This window comes from Chiloscyllium plagiosum, chromosome 17, assembly GCF_004010195.1.
Source record: "Chiloscyllium plagiosum isolate BGI_BamShark_2017 chromosome 17, ASM401019v2, whole genome shotgun sequence".
Taxonomy (NCBI): Eukaryota; Metazoa; Chordata; class Chondrichthyes; order Orectolobiformes; family Hemiscylliidae; genus Chiloscyllium; species Chiloscyllium plagiosum.
Genome location: NC_057726.1, coordinates 54,922,470 through 54,946,259, shown reverse-complemented (window position 1 = coordinate 54,946,259; position 23,790 = coordinate 54,922,470). Strand labels below are relative to the sequence as shown.

Here is a 23,790-nt window from a genome sequence, read left to right as displayed (position 1 = left end):
ACCAAACTCTCAATTTCTTTAGTCATCCAACATTCCCTATACCTACCAGCCTTTCCTTTTGCCCTAACAGGAATATACTTTCTCTGGACTGTCATTATCTAATTTCTGAAGGCTTTCCATTTTCCAGCCATCCCTTTACCTGCGATATCTGCCCCCAATCAGCTTTCGAACGTTCTTGCCTAATACCGTCAAAATTGGCCTTTCTCCAATTTAGAACTTCAACTTTTTGATCTGGTCTATCCTTTTCCATCATTATTTTAAAACTAATAGAATTATGGTCGCTGGCCTCAAAGTGCTCCCCCACTGACACCTCAGTCACCTGCCCTGCCTTATTTCCCAAGAGTAGGTCAAGTTTTGCACCTTCTCTAGTAGGTACATCCATATACTGAATCAGAAAAATGTTCTTGTACACACAAATTCCTCAGTCTCTGTAGTTCACACCTCCAGACTAATTGATAAACCGAGTGTGATTAAAGCAGTTTGTTCAGTGACAGTAAATGGGTTTGGCATTGGAAAGTTCTCATTCTCAGGGACTTGGAAGATCAGTTTGAAAAACCTGCATTTTACCTCTTTGTGATACAAGTATTGTATTACGTACTTAATTGGAAATACTTCTGTGCAGCATTAAGGAGGGCAAGGTTAGGAGTCACTATACACCAGGTTATAATCTGACAGGTTTGTTTGAAATCACAAGCTTTTGAAACACTGCTCCTTCATCAGATGGAATGACAACGAGGTAGTTCTCCAAAAGCTTGAGAAATCAAACAAACCTGTTAGACTATAACTTGGTGTCATATGACTTATGACATTCTCCATCCCATCAACATCTCCACACCTTGTTTTATGTAACTATGCTTTTTAATGGAGTAATTGAGAAATGAGAGACTACAATGTACAGAAGTAGGTTCACAATTTTGCAGATCAGATCAAAATTTGAAGTAAGATCTTTCAAATTTAATTGCAGTTGGGAAGTCATTCATCAAAACACAGCAAGTTGCAACAGGAGTTTCTCATAAGCATTTTCTAATCAACCTGTTCAGCGATATTATGTACTTCTAGAGGTGTTGCGATCGGAACTCTGGCCTCCTGGGTGAGGGGGTAGCGAACTTTCCCACAAGAATCAAACTCTTCAATGTTATGACATCTCTAGAGTAGGTAGGACTTGAACCGCAGCCTTCAGGACCAGAGGTAGGGACACCACCACTGTGCCACAAGATCCTTTGAAAAAGATTTGAAATAAATTACCCTCACCAATGGAATAGATAGCACACTTTTAGGATAGAAGGTTGTATTCATGTACACCTGGGCTCAGCAGCTTTGGATGAGGGAAGAGAAAATTGATCAGGGCTCCCATTCCTGATCCAGTGACCTTTGTTCAAAACTGAAGGAAAGAAATTCTTGTGGACTGTTTTAGATCATACCCTGCAGTTAGGTTTCACAGCTTGTATTTATAAACAGCCCACCCAGTAGAGTTTCAGCCCCATCACCATACCCCATAGTGTAGTCAATCATAGGAAAAAGGGAACAAAGTCAACAAGATTTTAGTTTTGATCAACACAAAACAACACAACCACAGGTTTGTGGCAATTTTTTTATTAGAACGTTGTGACATTAAAAGTCATAAACAAATGAGAAATTTTATACATTAGATATAATTCAGGAAGTTATTTACAAACAATGTCAGTGCACTATTTTTTAAAAATGTTTTAGATAGTTGTGTTAATTAGAATCAATATACTGCAGAAACCACAAATGTTTTAGGTTTTGAAACTAACAAACAAAATGCAGTAAAACAAATTGTAAATATATAAGACACATACTGGAGTAGGTACATTTTTATAATACTAGGAGCACTTGAACAAAATTACAGCTGATCTGTCCAAATGAGGACTGCTTTGAAATAGTAATTTCTCATGTTGATCAAATTCCCACATTTTGAAGTAAAATCATTGCTGCTATAAATAAACCAATAGAGTCTAATGGTTTTAGACTCTAAACTAGCAGAAACCCAAATCTATTTTGGAATATCGTTATTGCAATCTTTGCACAATTTAATTTTTCTTCCCCATTGCCCAATATTAAGTTTTGGAATTGCAGTGTGCACACTTGCAGAGCCATACACTTTAGTGATACAGACAAAAATTGTTCATTTTCTGTCTTGTTGTACCCCACAAAAATCAATCCATCTCCTCCAGCCCTCTAAACCCTCCCCCTCCCCCATATTCTCATTGTTCCTCTGGCTCTGGTCTACTTTCTAATGCTTTCCTCATCCCAACATTTCCAGGCATGGCTTCACCCCCAGAGCCTCATGTTCTGGACTCCCTCCCTTAACCCATCCTCTTCATCTCCCTCTCCTTTCAAGACTCTGCTTTGACCAACCTGGTTATGCTTCTGTCTTGTTGTTTTCAATTAAGCACCTTGGTTTGTTTCATTTTATTTTTGAATGATACCAAATATCCAAAAGAGTTTGTATTCTGCTGTGGCTGATGTTTCCTGAGCCACATGTCAACCATAGATTAGGGTCAGGCACCGTGGCACACTGAAACTTTGAATTTCTTCTCAGGTACCTCCACTATAGAAGAGATCAGCACCTCAGCAGTACTTCAGAACCCTTGCCCCTCTGTCTCCTCCCAATCCCACCTCATCTTGCCTCCCTACACCCAACAGTCTTGACTTTAAACATTAGAACTCCAATGCACTTGAACTGTATTTACTGTCATCAGTGGTTTAATGATAGCACCAAGAACAATAAGTGTGATCCAAACCTGTGTGAAGTTCATAATAGCTTTAATTCCTTTAACACTAATTTCTAGAGTGAATAGAATCTCTGTAGTTCACACCTCCAAACTAATGGATAAACAGTGTGATTAAAGCAGTTTGTTCAGTGACAGTAAATGGCTCTGGTGTTGGAAAATTTTGCATTCTGGAGGGACTTGGAAGATCAATTTGAAAAACCTGCATTTTACTTCTTGATGATACAAGTATCTTTGAATTGTACTGCATACTTGATGGCAAAATATTCCTCACATTTTGTAGAAGGTACAGTTGGATTTTCAATCTCCACCCACTCTAGACAGTGTTGCCAATCTGATATTCCACTTTATCTGTGAAGTTACAATACTGGGCACTGGCAGACCGTGTCGCCATGGCCTACCAACACTAATATAAAATAGCAAGTGTTACCAGATGGTGATCAGGATCAGTTAGGGTTCCCCATCCCCCCCCAGCTCAAGTGTATATGCCCTAGATAAGCAAACTCAGATCCAGCCAATCAGGTCCAGTCAAGCACTACACCATCTTTATCCAATTTGGAGTAGTCAAATGTACATTATGCCTTAAAGATGTTTAAACAGCACTCAGGACTACTGCACAAGTAAATTCTCCAAAATGCAGGTGATGCAATTCACTTCCATGCAGTTTGATTACACATCATATAAATGCTTCATGTAAAAGACAAAACTGGTGATATTATTAGTGAAATATTATAACAGGGCAAACATTATCAAAAAGTCAAAAATCGAAAACAAAAACAAGATGGTGTATTCTGCTCCTTAGTATCTGCAGTGTATTTAAAGACTGTAACCAACCTCAATGAAGAGCTGGAAATGGAGATGTTTTTGGAGATCGCTGGGACAGCACAATCTGTTTTATTTAAATAAAAGTGTATAGCAGAATATGTTGTCACCTCCAGCTTGATTCAAAACTCTTATGCTGAATTACTTCCAGTTGCCTGACTTGTTGCTGCATTGCTACCCTGTCCTCGCATTGACAGGAAACAGAGGAAAGTACTTATCCCATACGATATCATCACCACACCTGCAAAGAACTGAGGAAAAACAGATCATTAGACCCAGCAGCATAGAAAACAGATTTCCCTTCTCCACCACTCCCCAGAAGCTGCTGACACGCTGGAAGGCAAGTGAAGCAAGCGGGGGAATAGAATTAAGATCACTTTTCAGTGATTGACTCATATGGTAAAATGAATAGGTCTTAACAGCACATTTAGGATTATTTACTATTTCAGTTGTATGAGAAACTATAGTTGCAACCATTATAAAAAAGTGTATAACCTTATAGTGTATCTGCACTTTTCAACAGGTACATTTAGAACAATTATGCTCTGTATTAAAATTTCTAAAGTTCAGCTTTTTACTTTGGGGATTAAAAAAACCAAGCAGATACCATGTCTCAGTTTTTTTTTCATATTACTGTTCTGACTGGAAAATGACACACAAACTGTTGCCCCTCAGTGGGCAAGAAAGAACAGAATCTTGAAATTAGAATCAGCTTATTAGGAGTGAAATCAAAAAGCATTCCCCACCCCTGCCCCTGCCAAAGAATATTGGAAATCTAGACTTCTTCCACTGAGAAGGCAGTCAGTGTCCAGTCCATTGAGATTTTCAAGGCTGAACCTCAACAGACTTTTCTTGGAAAGTGTACTGAAGGATATGGATCAAAAGCTGGTAAATAGAGTGAAGGTACAAATCAGTAATAGTCCACCAAATGTGAAGCACTCTGTGCTAAATAGAGAGTTCGTGCTCCTATGTTCCTCAAATACATACACCTCTCAGACTAGGATCATGATCATTCCTGAACTTATATAGAAACTTTGTGGTTACTGTGCAAGACAACATTAGTTCAAGGGTAACAAATCCTCAAATTTTCAGGCCAAAATGGCACATTTAAGGGGATATTTATCTTAGAAAGAAGTTCAGTTTTAGCAACGAGCAATCTTTGATTTCAAAATTCAATTGAACATGAAAACTTAAATCATCTAATGAAGGAGGAATCATGTATATTTGCTAAATGTAGCACAACATCACTTTACTAAAAATAGACTAATGACTGTTAAATCAACCGCAAAATTATTTCTGTAGTGATCAAGTTTCTACAGGCTTTGCTGCTTCACATGGTTGGTACAAAGGACATTATACAACTTGAATCTTGATACAAGAGGGAATACTCAATTCCCTGCAAGTCTTGTGACTGGTCCCTGCTGACAATAGAAACCAGAAAAAAAAACAGCTGTTATTTGCTGTTCAATTTGAACAGCTTTATAAAAACAGAGCCATTAAAAATAACAAGCAAGATTGTTATAACAAACAAGGAAATGTACTGTTTATCCTATTATCAAGATTAATAAGATTTATTTCATTACTGTTCATGTCAGATTTTAACATTTTGAACATTAATAAATTAAAACACCAATCCATTAAACAATAAGAGCCAAAATTTAAAATACATGTATACACTCACCGCAGCAGCTGCTCTGTTGTTGTATCTGTAAGTCCCTTTAAGAGATGTTGGGTCAACAGATGATGCATTGGTAATGAAGGCGGTTAAGTACAGAACTGTAGCACCCAAGTTAAAGTACAGACACTGCAGAATGAAGGTAAAACAGGTTCTCACAAGCTGCAGGTCACTACAGTATATTTAAAAGAATCTTGAATCGACTAGGAATATCTGTGTATTGTCACAAATGTAATCAAATATGCATTCGACAAGCCCCTTCCCAAACACACTGCTTTAAAGGGAAAGAGAATTAAGGATTTAAAATCCTGGGGCATGTTGCCATTTAGTAAATTCCAGCTATGAGAATTTTTAGAATTTTACAGGAGGAATGAGGCCAATTGACCTATTTTGTCTGTATTAGCTCTCAGAAGTTACCCATCTCACTCCCATTCTCCAGCACTCTCTCCATAGCCTCTAACTTAACTTTTCAATCTATAACCAGCTCTCTTTTGAAATCTCCTCAGAGTCACACCACATGGAAACAGACCCCTCGGTCCAATCAATCAATGCCGACCACATTCCCAAACTAAACTGGTCTCACCTGCCTGATCCATATCCCTCCAAACATTTCTTGTACTTATCCAAATATCTTTAAACATTGTAACTGTCCGCACATCCACCGCTTCCTCTGGAAGCTCATTCCACATATGAACTACTGCAAAAAATTTGCCCCTTGCTGGGTTTTTTTATATAAAAACAAAGACATCTCTCTGTCTCTCACCTTAAAAATGTCCCCAGTCTTAAAATCTTCCACTCTGGGTTTCTGTATTCCATAACACTAACCAAGGCCCTACTTTTAAATTGTACGAGTTCTACCTCCTTGGTTTAACAAAATGCAATACCTCACATTTATCCAAGTTAAATGGATAAATATGGCGCGGTGGCTCAGTGGTTACCACTGCTGCCTCACAGCACCAGGGTCCCAGGTTCAATTCCAGCTTTGGGCGACAGTCTGTGTGGAGTTTGCACATTCTCCCAGTGTCTATGCTGGTTTCTTCTGGGTGCTCCGGTTTCCTCCCACAGTCCAAAGATGTGCAGGTGAACTGGCCATGCTAAATTGCCCATAATGTTAGGTGCATTAGTCAGAGGGAAATGAGTCTGGGTGGGTTACTCTTCAGAGGGTTGACGTGGACTAGTTGGGCCGAAGGGCTTATTTCCACACTGGAGGGAATCTAAGCTAATTAAAACTCCATCTGCCATTGACTTAATTGATCAAGATCTTTGTAATCTTAGATAACCTACTTCATCGTCCACTATACCACAACCTTACATGCCTCCTATCTTTCCATCCAAATCAGTAATATAAAGGAGACACAAAAGTGAACCCAGGACTGATTCCTATGGAACATTGCTGGTCACAAGCCTCTTTCATCAAATCCAGAATTAAAAAGATACAAGCCAAAGTCTGAAATTTTCCACAATGAAAGCTAACTCTCAGAATCCAAGCTGGATAAGATTCGGTGAAGCTGTAATCCCAGTGAGGTTAACACATGTTGAAGGATCATTCTGGAACATTCCAAACTTGGGCCCTTTGAATCACAGTCAAAAAGCACAGCCGGTCAGGCAGCATCCAAGGAGCAGCAGAGTCAATGTTGAGTCACAATCTGGCATGGGGTTATAACTATTATGAAGTCTCTCCACAATACAGGGTCAGCTTCTCCAAGCACAAGTGTTAGGTACTCTGAGAATCTGCCCTTATTACAAAAAGGACAAAAAAAAAATACTTATATGGTTTGACATTCTGTACTAAGTATTAAATAACTTGCCAACAACTCAAACTGGACAGATGAATGATGTGATATTTAAAGGCCTTGACATACAGTGCAGGACGCAATTGGGAGTATTTTAAAAATGTTGACATTTCAATGTGCCCCATTTGAGTGTTTTTTTGTGTCATGATGCATGTTTTCAGTTACAAAATTTCAGGATCAGCATTCTGTTGATATGATAAACATAACAGAGCAGTACAGGCCCTTCTGCCCTCGATGTTGCGCCAACCTGTGAAACCAATCTGATGCCCTCCAACCTACACTATTCTATTTTCATCCATATGAATATCCAATAACCATTTAAATGCCCTTAAAGTTGGGCGGGTCTACTATTAGATTAGATTACATTACAGTGTGGAAACAGGCCCTTCGGCCCAACAAGTCCACACCGACCCGCCGAAGCGCAACCCACCCATACCCCTACTTTTACCCTTTACCTAACACTACGGGCAATTTAGCATGGCCAATTCACCTTACCTGCACATCTTTGGACTGTGGGAGGAAACCGGAGCACCCGGAGGAATCCCACGCTGCCACGGGGAGAACATGCAAACTCCACACAGTCAGTCGCCTGAGACGGGAATTGAACCCGGGTCTCTGGCGCTGTGAGGCAGCAGCGCTAACCACTGTGCCACCGTGCCACCCACAATTGTTGCAGGCAGTGCGTCCCATACCCTTACTACTATCGGAGTAAAGAAACTGATTCTGATATCTGTCCCATATCTATCACCCCTCAATTAAAGCTATGCCCCCTCGTGCTGGCCATCACCAGAGGAAAAAGGTTCTCACTGTCCACCTGATGTAACCCTCCGATTATCTTATAAGTCACCTCTCAACCTTCTCTCCAATGAAAACAGCCTCAAGTCCCTCAGCCTTTCCTCAAAAGACCGGCCCTCCATACCAGGCAACATCCTAGAAAATCTCTTCTGAACCCTTTAAGCTTTCACATCCTTCCTGTAATGCGGTGACCAAAACTATACGCAATACTCTACGTGCGGCCGTGCCAGAAGTTTTGTACAGCTGCAGCATGACCCCATGGTTCCAAACCTCAATACCTCTACCAAAAAAAGCTAGCACACCTTGTGCTTTCTTAACAAACCTATCAACCTGGGTGGCAACTTTCAGGTATCTACGTACCTGGATACAGATCACTCTGCTCATCTACACAACAAGAATCTTACCATTAGCTCAGTACTCTGCATTCTTGTTGCTCCTTCAAAAGTGAATTACCTCACACGTTTCCACATTAAACTCCATTTGCCACCTCTTAGCCCAGCTCTGCAGCTTATCTACATCCCACTATAACCTACAACATCCTTCATCACTAAACACAACTCAACCGACCTTCGTGTTATCTGCAAATTTACTAACCTATCCTCTACGCCCTCATCCAGGTCATTTATAAAAACAGATCCTTGCCATACACCACTGGTAAGTGAACTCCAGGCTGAACATTTCCCATCAATCACCACCCTCGGTCTTCTTTCAGCTCGCCAAATTCTAATCCAAACCGCTAAATCACCCTCAATCCCATGCCTCCATATTTTCTGCAATAGCCTACCGTGGGGAACCTTATCAAACGCCTTACTGAAATCCATACACACCACATCGACCGCTTTACCTTCATCCACCTATTTGGTCACCTTCTTAAAGAACTCTAAGGTTTGTGAAGCACAACCTACCCTTCACAAAACTGTGTTGATTATCCCCAATCAACCTATTCCTCTCAAGATGATTATAAATCCTCTTATAACCTTTTCCAACACTTCACCCACAACCCAAGAAAGGCTCACTGGTCTGTAATTACCAGGGTTATCTCTACCCCCTTTCTTGAACAAGGGGACAACATTTGCTATCCTCCAGTCTTCTGGTACTACTCTTGTAGACAATGATGACAAAGATCAAGCCAAAGGCTCTGCAATCTCCTCCTTGGCTTCCCAGAGAATCCTAGGATAAATCCCATCCAGCCCAGAGGACTTATTTTCACACTTTCCAGAATGAAAGTCTTTTACATTGAAATAAATGCAGTCTAATTTGTCAGTTCCATCTTGTTCTCTGCCTTGCTCTTGCCTGCATTGACTGCTTGACTTTTCAACTGTACTGGCCCCAGACTTCTCTCTTTCTTGCTAACTTTTCTGGTTCACTCCACTCCCTTAGTGGGTTAACGTCTCCAGAGTAGCACTAGCAAATCTCCATGCCAGTATATTAGTCTCCTTCCAATTCAGATGCAATCCGTCCTCCTTTTGTAGGTCAATTCTACCCCAGAAGAGATTCCAGTGATCCAAACAGGTGAATCCTTTTCCCTTGTACCAGCTTCTCAGCCACGCATTCATCTGCTCTATCCTGCTATTCCTACTCTCACTAGCACGTGGCACCGGGAGTAATCCAGATATTACTACCCTTTAGTACCTACTTTTTAAACCTCCTGCCTAAATTTCCTACATTCTCTCAGCAGGACTGCATGCTTTTCTCTTCCTATGTCGCTGGTCATAGATACATTGAGTATATTTTGCACCCTCTGAGACATCCTTGGCCCTGGCACAAGGGAGGCAAATACACCATGTCTGACTGTCAGCTGCAAAAATGTCAATCTGTGCCCCCTGACCCCACTGAGTCCTTCATCACAAATCAATTGGTTAGAACCCAACATACCCCTCTTTACAGTACAGCCAATCACAGTACCAGTAACATGGCTGTCAGTGCTACATTCCCCCGAGAGTCTATAATCCTTGTATTCTCCGTAGCAGCATACCCATCTCAAAAATAAAAAGTATCATCACAGGAGACTCCTGGACTACCAGCCTCCCTTTCCTAAAGGTAACACATCTACACAGCTTTTCCTGCAGCATCCTACCCTACTGACAGAGGATAGGAACAGGAGATGACCATTCAAGCCTGCTCCACCATTCATCGCGATCATGGCTGATCGTCCAACTCAATAGCCTAATCCTGCTTTCTTCCCATTACCTTTGATCCCATTCGCCCCAACTGCTATATCTAGCCACATCTCGAATACGTTAAATGTTTTGGCATCAGCTACTTCCTGTGGTTATGAATTCCACAGGCTCACCACTCTTTGGGTGAAGAAAGGTCTCATCTCTGTCTGAAATGATCCACCCAGAATCCTCAGACTGTGAGCTCTGATCCTGAAGGATGGACTTTCAGGAACATCCTCGCTGCATCTACCCTATCCAGATGGTTAGGATTTTCTAAGCCTCAATGCAGATACCCCCACTGCACCCCCCCTCCCCCCCACTTGTGTAAACACCAGTGAAAACAATCGTCGGTCAGTCAGGTCAGTCAGGTCAGTCAGGTCAGTCAGGTCAGTCAGGTCAGTCAGTCTCTCTTCATACGTCAGTCCCACCATCCCTGGGATCAGCCCGGTGAACCTTTGCTGCACTCCCCTGAGTGTAAGAGCATCCTTCCTCAGAAAAGGAGGCCAAAAACTGCACACAATATTCTAGGTGTGGCCTCACCAAGGCCCTGTATAACTGCAGCAACTGCAGCTGCTCGAAACCTCTCCCAATGAAGGCCAACATACTGTTTGCCTTCTTTCCTGCCTGCTGCACCTGCATGCCCACTTTCAGTGACACCCAGGTCCTGCTGCACTCTCCCCTTCCCAATTTACAGCCAGCCATTCAGGTAGTAATCCGCCTTCTTGTTTTTGCTTCCAAAGTGAATAACCTCAGATTTATTAAAATTAAACTGCACCTGCCATTGCTTTGCCCACTCTGTCCAGATCATGCTGAAGGATCTCTGCGTTCTTGTCACAGTGCACCCTCCCACCCAACTTAGTACCATGGTGGGGGGGGGGGTGGAGAAAGAGACATAAGCCGGAAACAAACTCATCCACTGGAAAAAAAATCTTCATGAATGCGATTGATTTAATCTTAAAACACAGTTTGGAGATATCTAAGACTCTAATTCATTTAGTTGGAAATGTGGGGAGGTCTTGAGAGTGTTCTTTGGGAGAATACTTGCCAGAGCTGCAGAGGTTATAAAAACTTATTTCCCTTGTCCTGAAGTCCCCATGTCCATCTAATAACTCCTTTATTAAGGCCACTTACTATGATCAGCCAATCTTATATTCTCTATACTGTACATAGTATTTTAAACTATAGCCAGAGAACAATTGCTATAATAAAGGCAACAGTCTTTCAACCAGACCAGAATGGGAGAAAGCAAACAAGTTTATGCTTTCTTCCCACAGATGCTGCTAGACCAGCTGAGTTTTGCCAGGAACTTCTGTGTTTGTTACCAAGGAATGCAGTCAAAATGAGAATGCACCATCTGGGGCCAAGGTTTTGCTCTGTTACCTAAAAGGCAGGAAACTCCTTTGAGCATCAAACACCACAATACAAAGATAAACAAATTTAGCAACGCATTTTGGGTAATGCATGATAAACCAGAGAACAGGCAACAAAATCCTTTATGATAAAAAGGTGAAAAAACATTTTGCTTGGTGGCTATTTGGACCAACATGCCCTGTGCTGGATCTTTCATTAAAAGAAACAGATACAATTAGTCCATTATCTTGCCTCAAAACCCAGCAACTTTCTTCATTTCAAAACAAAATGTAGCCAATTCCCCTTTGGAAGTTAATGCTGAAATCTGCTCCCACTTGGAGCCCAGGTGCTGTATTTAGATCATAAGTTGTGCTTAAATCGGTCCTCATTATCACTTCTGGCTGTTTCCATGACGATCAGGAATGAAAGTGAATGGGAAGTGCCAGAGATATTAATGGCACTGGCCTGATCCCTACCACTCACTAGGCTTACTTTTGCAGACTGACAAATGACTTGCATCCTGAAACAAAGTTTTAAAAGTAGGGAACTGAAAAACTGATGAAACCAAATGGACAATGTGTTGTCTGTTCACCATAGTGACAAATGCCACTTGTTCCTGGAGCATCACTTACACTGAAAAGGTGCTGCTGTTAAAATTGAAACTTACCAGATGAGCCCATGGCACCATTGGCAGTTTCGGAGTCAGCCTCAGCATGTAGAAGACAAAGATAACAATGGTGAGTATCCATAGGGTTACAGCCACAAAGATCACCCATCCGAATGCAGCATCACCGCGTGAGATTCTTGAACCAGCAATCAATGCCCACACAAGCAAGCCAAAAGCCTGTACAAAACAAAATAAAGCCATTAGAAAGAACTTGCATTTAAATAGCATCCTTCCCTCCGGATGCTCACAGATCAACAAGTATATTTTGTGAAAGGTCATGTTGTAGAAAATGCAGCCATTTTCCACATTACATGCTCCCATGAACAGCAGTGAGTAAATGCTCAGGTAATAGGTTCTCAGCAGATTGGTCAGGATCCTCAAAATAAAAATATCTCTCCTGCTTCTCTTCAAAGCAGGGCCATGAATCCTTTTACATTTACGCGAGATGAATATTTTGTTCCAAAGGTGGCACCACTAGCAGTTCAGTGTTGGAGTTTCAATCTGGATTTGGTGCTTAACCTTTAGAGCGAACAGAGACTAAAGTGCTATTACTGTACCAGAGCCATTAAAAGCAGAGTACTTCTCAGAGTCATACAGCACAGAAACAGATCTTTCGGTCCAACCAGTCCATGCTGAACATAATCCCAAACTAAAATGGTCCCACCTGCTTGTTTCTGGGTCATATCTGTCAAAACCTTTCCTATTCATGTATCTATCCAAATGTCTTTTCAACATTGTGGTTGTACCCACATCCACCACTTCCTCAAAGTTCATTCCACACATGAACCGCTCTCTGTGTAAAACATTCGCTGTCACGTTTTTTTTTAAATCTCTCTCCTCTCACCTTAAAAACGTGCCCTCCTGTCTTAAAATTCCCCATCTTAGGAAAAAAGACAACTATCCTTAACTATCTATACTTCTCACTATTTTATAAACTTCTAATCTAGTCACCTGTCAATCTCCTAACTGCCAGTGAAAACAAAAGTCCTCGTCTTTCATAACAAAAAAACTTTCAATACCAGGCAACATCCTGGAAAATCTCTTCGGAAACCTCTCCAATTTGATAATATCCTTCCTATAAGTGGACAACCAAACTGGACACAGTATTCTGGAAGAGGCCTCACCAATGTCCTGTACAACCTTAACATGACTTCCCAACTCATACACTCAAAGGACTGAACAATGAAGGCAAATGTCTTTTTTAAACATCTTGTCTATATATTTGATGCAAGTAAGAGCACAAGGGAAATAAAAACTGGGAAGTTCTGTTTGTCCTAACAAAGCCTGGTCTCCAACTCCAGTATTAGAGCATCCAGATCAGTTCTAGGACAGAGTTAAGAATCCTCCCTTTACCATCACAGGCAGGTTAACACAAATTGCTTTCAATTAGCAGGAAAACCATTACCATTAATGATGTATAATCTGTTAGAAATGTACATTTTGGGCTTGTGTGTTGAGGGGAATACTGAAAATTGTAAAGCATTCATTATTAGGTGTTGTTTTAAAAGACACAGTCACATTATTTCAGTGCAGCACTCCTTCCAGTTGACCCCAATTTCGAAGCAATTTGGTTCATGCCACATGGTATCACAAAACAGAGTGAGGCACTGGATACTATAAAGGCTCTGGGCCCAGACAACATCCCATCAATAGTAGCGAAGACACCTGCCCCAGAACTTGCTGTTCCCCCAGCCATAGAGTAATAGAAATAGACCTTTTGGTCCAACTTGTCCATGCTGACCAAGTTTTCCAAACTAAACTAGTTCCACTTGCCAATGTTTGGTCCATATCCCTCCAAACCCTTCCTATGTATGTACTTACTAAACGTCTTTTAAATATTATAACTGTGTCTGCAGCCCACCACTTTCTCTGGCAGTTCATTCCACATAGGAACCATCCTGTGTATGAAAAAGATCCCCCTCAGGTTCCTTTGAAATTTCTCTCATCATAAAGGTATGCCCCCTAGTTTTGAACCGGTCCACCCTGTAGCAGTTTCAGGGCAATCCCCAGTTTTAAAAAGGGAAGACTGAAAGAAAATGGCCTTTTGTGAAAAACTAGTCAACCTGGCATCTGTGCAGGCAGGATTTCCCAGCAGGCCTGCCAGAATAAGGACACCTTCTTCTGGGGAAAGAAATCCTCAGAGGTATGAGGCAACTCGACCAACAAAATGGCACCCGCCAGACATTGTTTAAAGGGACAGGCATAGAAATGGTAACGAGCCCCAAAACTGTGAACAATGGAGCCTATCTAGTTAATGGGATAACAATTTACTCTAACCTGAAAACAGTTTGGGAGGCTTCATGAAGTAAACTTGGGATGGTATCGACCCTTTTGTTTCCATGAACAATGAGATTAAACCAGCCCCAGCAATCACTGGAGAGGGGCAGAGCCAGCCTACACTCTGGAATCGCAAGGGTAAAAGGGGACAGCACGGCCAGCTATTGGGGCTCTTTCCCTTTTCACTCTCCTCGCTCTGAGCTCACTGCATCTCTGGACACCAACCCTTTGGGGCTGAAGACAGGTGAGTTCGGTTCAGCACTCTCTCTCCAGTGGAATTACCCTAGTGCAGCATTGAGTCTTTGAAGTTTCAGAGCCTGCTGGAGAGAGACCACCACAGTAAATCGGTGAATCCCCACAGACACCGGACTGACTATGGAGTAAAGGAAAGAGGTCCCACTTCCACAACCATAGGGAAAATACTTTTGCTATTAACCTGATCCAAGCCCCTCATGATTTTATAAACCCAATGTCACCCCTCAACCTCCTAGGCTCCAATGAGAAAAGTCCCAGCCTATCCCTATAGCTCAAATCCTTCAGTTCTGGTAACATCCTTGTAAATCTTTTCTGAACCCTCTCCAATTTAAGTAATATCCTTCCTATAGCAAGGTGACCAGAACCTTACACCCTACTCCAATATTGGCCTCATCGCCACCCTGTACCACCTCAAAATTACATTCCAACTCCGATACTCAATGGTCTAAGCAATGAAGATAACACTGGCATCTAGCTGACAATGTGGAAAATCGCCCAGTTATGTCATGTACACAAAAGCAGAACAACCCCAATCCAGCCAGTTACCACCCCAATAATCTACTCTCAATAATTGGCAAAAGCAACGGAAGGTCTCATCAACAGTGCTATCGAGAGATTTACAATAATGACTTGGTCACTGACAATCAGTTAGGGCTCGGCCAAAGCTCCTTGGCTCCTGACCTCACTACAATGTCAGTCCAAACATGGACTAGAATAGAATTCCAGAGGGGGAGGAGAATAACTGTCCATGATAGGATGCGAAGGAAATCATGTGTGAATGGGAATCAAGGGGAAAACTCTGCTATCAGATAGAAGATCGATGTGGTTGTTGGTGGTCAGCCATCTCAATTCCAGGACTTCCTTAGAGTAAAGTCCTAGGCCCAAACTTCTTTAGCTGCTTTAATGAATCCCCTTCATCACAAGGTCAGAAGTGGAGATATTCACTGAAGATTGCACAATGTTCAGCACCATTCACAACATCTCAGATACTCAGAAGTAATTAGTGTTCATATGCAGCAAGACCTGCATAATATGCAGATTCGAGCTGATAAGTGGCAAGTTAAACTCATGCATATAAGTGCCAGGAAATGGCCATCTGAAACAAGACAGAATCTAAGCTCCCCCCACCCCTGCCCAATCATCATCATCCTGGGGTTACCATTGACCAGAAACTGGATAAGATATAAATACAGTGGCTCCAAGAGCAGATCAGAGACTAGGAATTCTGCAGCGAGTAATTCCCCTCCTGACTCCCTAAAGCCTGTCCACCATCTACAAGTGATGAGTGTGATGAATATTCCAGGAGCTCTAATACACAAGCAGCTTGACACCATCCAGGACAAAGTAGCCTGCTTGATTGGCAGTAGACATGGTACTATTTACTTCTAAATTTGCAGCCTTTACCATCTACAAGGATAAGGACAGCAGCTCCCGGCAGTGGTGTTCACGTGCAAAGTTCCCCTCCACAATCCGGAATTGGAACAATAATTACTGTTGTTGGGTACAATAATCCTGAAACTCCCTCCCTAACACTGAATATCTCTACACTTCAAAGACTGCTGTAGGTTTAATGCTAACCACCACCTTTGCCAGGACTAATAGGTAAAAGGCAATAAATGCAACACCCACACCCCAGGAACAATTTTTTTAAATTAGAAAGTGTGCTCAAAAGGTTATCCCCCTTTCAGAACAATTGTTACTAATCAAAGAGTTCTAGTTTGAAGATATCCGCAGTCCATTGCTATGTATACTTTATAGTTCTCTGGTGGTTCACTACAGGAATACCTAGCCTGATTTGGCTTTCAGGTATAGGCTTAGGTTCCAGATTCAGTCTCTAGCTCACTGATGTTAGTGACAGAGTTAGAATTGGCATTAATCTGACAGTGTTGGGAAGAGGAAAGAGCAATTCAAAACGGTGGATCAAAATCAAGAAATTCAAATCCAATTCAAAACAAGAATTTAAAAAACAAGAATTCTAGAACAAGATACAAGAAATTGTTAATATTACCCTAAATGAATTAGCATTTGTGAATCCTTGCGAGGGAAGAATTGTACATAGCTGTACAGTGCGCTTTGTTGTTTTAAGGGCTGATCCATTCTCACTGCTGCATTTCCATTGTTTTCATCGTCGCAGATTGACAATGGATTCAGTGTTCCCATTTTTGTTTGCTTTGTAATGTGTTGTCATAGTGCATGACACGCTTCAATAGGCTTCCCTTGTCACTATAAAAAATTGAATGAAATGTAATCCTGTGTCATCAAGGTATTGTTAATGCTTGTTGCAGTGCGAGGAGCAATAATTGCCAAAGTGCTCTACTGATCCCAATCTGCAAGCCACAGTACTCAGGATTTCAATAGATGGTGACATCACCCTTTTGTTCATCTCCAGATAAGTCCCCAAGCTCTCCCGGACTCACCCTCCAGAGATGGGGAATGTGGAGATGGGGAGGTGGCTAGAATGTGGGTCCCTCTGAGGAAACTGTGACCAGTACATCAGTATCATTTTTGTTTTACAACACAGTCAAACTATTTTGATGAGCTTGCAGATTATTGGAGGACATTGTCCATCTCATTACTGATGAATTTTTGAATGTTCTGTGCCCTGAAGCAAGTTTGTAAATGAACACATTATGAGAACTGACTGGGTTGGGGAATGGGCAATATGAACATTTTACTGAATGTTCCAAAATTCTCTTCATAGGAACTTTATATTTAACTATTGCTGTTGTATGTGCATTTTGGCTTTAAGACAGCTCACATTTAAAGGACTTCACGTGTTGCTTAACTTGATATTTTGCGACTTAGTCACAAGGTTCCAGATTCAATCCTACTTCAAGATTGGAGCACAAACATGGAGGCAAACTCTCCAGTGCAGTACACTACTGAGGGAAGGCTGCAATGCCAAAGGAACTGCCTCTACATTGAAACATCAAAAACAGATGTAAAAAGTTTCCTGAGGAGCAAGAATGACTCCCGTGCCCTGGTCAAGGTTTATTTCTCAGAACACAATCAAAAAACACAAAAAAGATGCATAGCTATTTATAACATTTATAATGCTGATTTCAGACCCCAGGGTGGCATATGGATGTTAGTTCCTTTTATTTAAGGAAAAGTAACTCTTCACAAAAGACAGCAGTCAAAGTCTCAAACAGTGACCTAACAGGTCTGAGAATAGGTGACTGCAAAACCATGCTGAGGGGCTCATGGTATGTAAACATTGAAAGTCATTAGTTTTTTAGTTTAGAATAATTAGGGATTGGTTTGAGTTCAGAAAGTCCAGAGGTTGAAAGCTTTTAGGGCAGTTTGGAGAGGACCCGAGTGGCCTCAAATCATTTAGAGTCAGAGCCCTACAGCACAGAAGACAGGCCCTTTGGCCCAAACATGTCGACCAAAATGCTTGCCCACGCCAACCCGATTTCCCTGCACTTGGCCCATATCCTTCTAAACCTTTCCTATCCACACATTTGTCCAAATGCCCTTTTAAATTTTGTTAATGAACCCACCTCAACCACTTCAGCTGGTAGCTCATTCCATACACATGCCACACTAAAAAATGTTGCCCCTCCGGTTCCCTTTTATTCTTTCACCTCTAACCTTAAACTGATGCCCTCGAGTCCTTGATTCCCCAACTCTTGAAAAAAAAACCCAATTGCATTCACCCTATCCATGCCTCTTATGATCTTATACACTTCTATAAAAAAAAGTTCCCTCATCAGTCTCCTATGCTAGGAAGAAAAGGTCCTAGTTTGTCCAACCTCTCCCTATAACTCAGACCATTGAGTCCAGACAACAACCTTGTAAATTTCTTCTGCACTCTTTCCAGTTTAATAACATCCTGTAATATAACAAGGTGACCAAAACTGAACACAGTACTCCGAGTGCGGCCTCACCAATGTCCTGTACAACTGCAATGTAATTTCCCAACTTCTATACTCAATGCCCTGACTGAAGGACACTGTTCCAAAAGCCTTCCTCACTGCCCTGTCTGCCTGTGACTCCAAGGTCCCTCTGTTTCACTACACTCAAGGCCCTACCATTCACCGTGAAACTCTTGCCTTGATTTGACTTTTCAAAATGCAAAATGACACAATTATCTATATTAAAAACTTAATTTGCCATTTCTCAACCCACTTCCCCAGTTGATCAAGGTCCTGCTGCACTTTTCAATAACCTTCCTCACTGTCCACGATGCCACCTATTTTAGTGTCTTCTGCAAACTTACTAATTATGCCTTGTACATTCTCATCCAAATCATCGATATACATAAACAGTAATGGGCCCAGCACCAATCTGGAGGCACTCCACTAGTCACAGGCCTCCAGTCTGACAAGCATCCTTCCACTATTACCCTCTGCTTCCTACCATCAAGCCAATTGTATATCTAAATTTGCCAGCTCTCCCTGGATTCAATGTTATCTAACCGTCCAAGCAGCCTACCATGTGGAACCTTATCAAAGGCCTTACTGAAATCCACATAGACTATGTCTACCGCCCTGCCCTCGTTGACCATCCTGGTCACTTCAAAGAACTCTAACACATTTGTGAGGCATGATCTCCCTTGCACAAAGCCATGCTGACTATTCCTAATCAACCCAGTCTTTCCAAATGCATATATATCTTATCTCAGAATCTTCTCAAGTACTTACCCAGCACTGATGTTAGGCCCACTGGTCTATAGTTCCCATTTTTCTTTTTGCAGCCCTTCTTGAGGGCACAACATTTGCTTCCCCCCCCAGTCTTCCCAGACCTCACCCGTGGCTAACGATGATACAAAAACCATCAGCCAGGGCCCCCACAATCCTTCCCTAGCCTCTTGCAGTGTTCTTGGATATATCTGGTCAGGACCAGGAGATTTATCCACCTGCGTACATTTTAATACATCCAACACCTCCTCTACTGTGATATGGACTATCCCCTTGATGTCACCACTAACTTCCAAGTCATCATGTCTTTCCCCTCAGTAAAGAGAGGAGAATATTCATTGAGAACCTCCCCCATCTCCCGCAGCTCTCCCATTAATGTCAACTTTGGTCTTTGAAGGGTATTATTCTCTGTCCAGTTATTTTTTTTCCTTTAATACACTTAAAGAACCTCTTTGGATTCACCCTAATCTTCTCAGCCAAGGCTTTCTAATGCTCCCTTCTCACCCTCCTGATGTCCTTCTTCAGTAAACTCCCGTAAACCTCCGGAGATTCCCTTGATCCCAGTTGACTGTACCTGAGCCTTTCCTCTGATCAAAGCCTCAATATCTCTTCATCCAGGGTTAGCTATTCCTGTCAACCTTCCCCTTCACCCTCACAGGAACATACAGACCTTGAACTCCAGCTATCTCACTTTAAAGGCCTCCTACTTGCCAGAGGTTCCTTTGCCTGCAAACAAACTACTCCAATCAACCCCTGCAAGCTCCTGTCTAATTCCATCAAATTTCACTTTGCCTCAATTTAGAACTTGAACACTTGGACCAGTTTTGTCCTTCTCCATAACTAGTCAATAGAACTATGGTCACTGATCCCAAAATGCTCCCCCACTGCCATATCCTTTGCCTGTCCTTCCACATTTCCCAAGAAAAAGTCGAGTTTTGCCCTTTCCATGTGGGACCCTCTATAGACTGCTTGAGGAAAAGATTTTCCTGAACATATTTAAAGAAATTCCATCCCATCTAAGCCCTTAACACTCTGGCAGTCCCAGTCTATGTTAGGAAAATTAAAATCCCCTACTATGACAACCCTATTGCTCCTGCAAGTCTTCCCAATCTCCCTGCATATTTGTTCCTCTAATTCCCCTTGACTCTGGGTGCCTCTAATAACAACCCCAAGAGCATCACCAACTCCTTATTTCTTAGCTCCACCCACAGCCTCAATGGAATATTCTTCAGTTATTTCATCCCTGATTAAGGTGAGTATCACAGCAGGAATCAAAAATTGAATTCCCCCTCCCCTCTTTCCACCACCTCAAGCACGTGTACCCTGGTATGTTAAGCTGCCAGTCCTCTCCCTCCCTCAGCCATGTTTCTGTAATGGCTATAGTATCCCAGTCCCAAATATCTATCCATGCACAGACCCATCTGTCAGTCCTTTTGCACTGAAATAACTGCGATTTAATCCATCAGTTATTCCTTGTCCCTGACCTGCCTCTTCACTTTACTATTTCTGATTACTGTATCTCCTTTGAGATCGCACTTGCCTCCCTGCTGTTGAGGATCCCACCTCCCTGCCAATCTAGTTTTAAACCCTCCCTTGCAGCAGGAGTTTAGTTCTCTCTCCTGACAGAAACATTCAAGGAAAGCAATCAACTTAGTAGGAACATTTAACTTGTGGAATTTCTACACCATAAGAGTTGGGGTAGAAATCTACAGGTTACTAGACCCGGGGAAGCTTTAGGCTGTTCGGGAGGAATTCATTTTGACAGATTTGGAAAAGACTCAAATGGATTCCACATCCACAGCAATGCTCAGGAGTCGGTGAATTTGAAACCAAAAAGGAACTGGGAGATAGGGTACATGCTTTCTCAATTTGAATCACTAAATCATGGCTTTGGAAAGCGAGCTGAAGCTTTGTTTTACTGTTTTAAGATCTAACCATTTTCTATATTTAGAGGGCTTGTTTTTATTCATGTCTTTCGTTTGAGTAATAAACTTCTGTTCTGTCAACAGCCTCTGCAGCCTCATGTGACTGATCACCATTTTAACGACAATGTGATCCAACAGGCCAGACTTCATTCAGGGTCCAGAACAGAACAGTCAGTTAGCATCATTGAAAAAAAAAATAGCTTATCTGGACAGTACCATGCTGCTGTTCCTGGGAGCTCACCATGTACAAAATAGCTGAATACTTCCAACAATATACTTCAAAAAGAAAAAAAAACCTTCTTTGCCTCAAAGTTTCAGTCAGTCATCGATGATTGCGAAAGATGTTACATGAAGCACTTTTCATTTTCTTAAAAGCATGGCTTCCATGCTTTTCAACTATATTCACCAAACTTAGAAACTCAAATGTTATAAGCCACTTACTCATCCTGCTTTGATGATTAGTTAACCTACACCCGCTTTAGGATAGCACCCCGATTTTACATTGCCTCCTCATTCTTCCGACCAAATTGGAATGTCACATCTCTCTGCGTTAAAGTTGCATCTGCCACTTGTCTGCCCTTTCCACCAGCATGTCTCCTCTTTGCAATAATCAACATTCTCCCTTATTCACAGCACATCCAAATTAGGTCATCTGCAAAGTTTGAAATCATGCCTTGTTAATGACTGGGGTGGGGAAAAAGTAGTAACGAGGAGGAGAAAGTGTGGACTGCAGATGCTGGAGAGTTGGAGTCAAAGAGAGTGGGGTTGGAAAAGGCACAGCCAGTCAGGCAGCATCCGAGGAGCAGGAGAGTCGACATTTCAGGCAGAGGCCCTCCATCAGGAATGTGAAGGGGGAAGGGAGCTGGGAGATAAATGGAGGTGGGAGTGGGGCTGGGGCAGGAGATTGTGGGGGTTGGAAGGTAAGTAGGAAGGCAATAGGTCATCCTAGTAACAATCCTACTGGAATCCCCAGTAATACCCTCATTCAGTCCATAGAATCAGAGTCAGATGTATAGCACCGAAACAGACCCTTCGGTCCAGCTCGTCCACGCCGACCAGATATCCCAACCCACTCTAGTTCCATCTGCTACCACTTGGCCCATATCCCTCCAAACCCTTCCTATTCATATACCCATCCAGATGCCTTTAAAATGTTGCAATCGTACTAGCCTACATAACTTCCTCTGGCAGCTCATTCCACACACGTACCACCCTCTGAATGAAAAAGTTGCCCCTTAGGTCCCTTTTAAATATTTCCCCTCTCACCTTAAACCTATGCCCTCTACTTCTGGATTTCCCCACCCCAGGGAAAAAGACTTTGTCTATTTATCCTATCCATGCCCCTCATAATTTCATAAACCTCTATAAGGTCACCCTTCAGTCTCCCATGGTCCAGAGAAAACAGCCCCAGCCTACTCAACCTCTCCCTATAGCTCAAATCCTCCAATTCTGGCAATAGCCTTGTAAATCTTTTCTGAACCCTTTCAAATTTCACAACACCCTTCCAATAGGAAAGAGACCAGAATTGTAGCAGCACCTCACATTTATCTGAATTAAACTCCATCTGCCACTTCTCAGCCCATTGGCCCATCTGATCCAGATCCCATTGTAATCGGAGGTAACATTCTTTGCTGTCCACTGCACCTCCAATTTTGGTGTCATCTGCAAACTTACTAACTAAACCTCTTATGCTCACATCCAAATCATTTATATAAATGACAAAAAGTAGTGGACCCAGCACCAATGCTTGTGGCACGCCACTGGTCACAGGCCTCCAGTCTGAAAAACAATCCTCACCACCACCCTCTGTCTTCTACCTTTAAGCCAGTTCTGTATCCAATTGGCTAGTTCTCCCTGTATTCCATGAGATTTTTCCTTGCTAATCAGTCTCCCATGGGAACCTTGTCCATATAGATCACACCTAGCACTGTGCCTGCAATCCTAGAGTTTTTTTTTTAAGTAACAATCAAGTTTGTGAAACATGATTTCCCACGCACAAAGCCATGTTGACTATCCCTAATCAGTCCTTGCCTTTCCAAATACATGTACATCCTGTCCCTCAGGATTCCCTCCAACAACTTGCCCACCACTGACATCAGGCTCACTGGTCTATAGTTCCCTGGCTTGTACTTACCACCCTCCTTAAACAGTGGCACCATGTTAGCCAATCTCCAGTCTTCTGGCACCTCACCTGTGACTATCAATGATACAAATATCTCAGCAAGGGGCCCAGCAATCACTGCCCCAATTCCTCAGAGTTCTAGGGTACATCTGGGAATTTAACCACATTTATGCATTTCAAGACATCCAGCACTTTCTTCTCTGTAATATGTACATTTTTCAAGATGTCACCATCTATTTCCCTACATTCTATATCTTCCACGTCCTTCTCCACAGTAAACAATGATGCAAAATACCCGTTTAAATCTCACCCATCTTCTGCAACTCCACACAAAGGCTGTGTTGCTGATCTTTGAGGGGCCATATTCTCTCCCTAGTTACCCTTATGTCTTTAATATATTTGTAAAAACCCTTTGGATTTTCCTTAATTCTATTTGCCAAAGCTATGTTTCCATTTTGCCCTTCTAATTTCCCTCTTAAGTATACTCCTACTGCCTTTATACCCTTCTAAGGATTAACTTGATTATCCTGTCTATACCTGACATATGCTTCCTT

At 42.0% G+C, this 23,790-nt stretch overlaps 1 protein-coding gene across 2 annotated transcripts in view; it reads right to left on the bottom strand.

Moving 5' to 3' along the window:
• LOC122558492 (plasmolipin) overlaps positions 1 to 23,790 on the bottom strand; it is a 47,598-nt gene that overhangs the window by 2,893 nt on the left and 20,915 nt on the right. The window contains exons 2-4 of one of the 2 annotated variants that reach the window (XR_006314160.1): positions 12,015 to 12,191; positions 5,257 to 5,379; positions 2,380 to 3,826 (exon numbers count right to left, since the gene is read on the bottom strand). Coding sequence is in view for 1 of the 2 variants with exons in the window: in XM_043707136.1 (XP_043563071.1) it covers positions 3,707 to 3,826; positions 5,257 to 5,379; positions 12,015 to 12,191 (420 nt within the window). In the remaining variant the exon portion in view is untranslated. Of the gene's footprint in view, positions 1 to 1,577; positions 3,827 to 5,256; positions 5,380 to 12,014; positions 12,192 to 23,790 lie in introns of those variants that run through there. The other variant, XM_043707136.1, reaches the window with a different exon arrangement.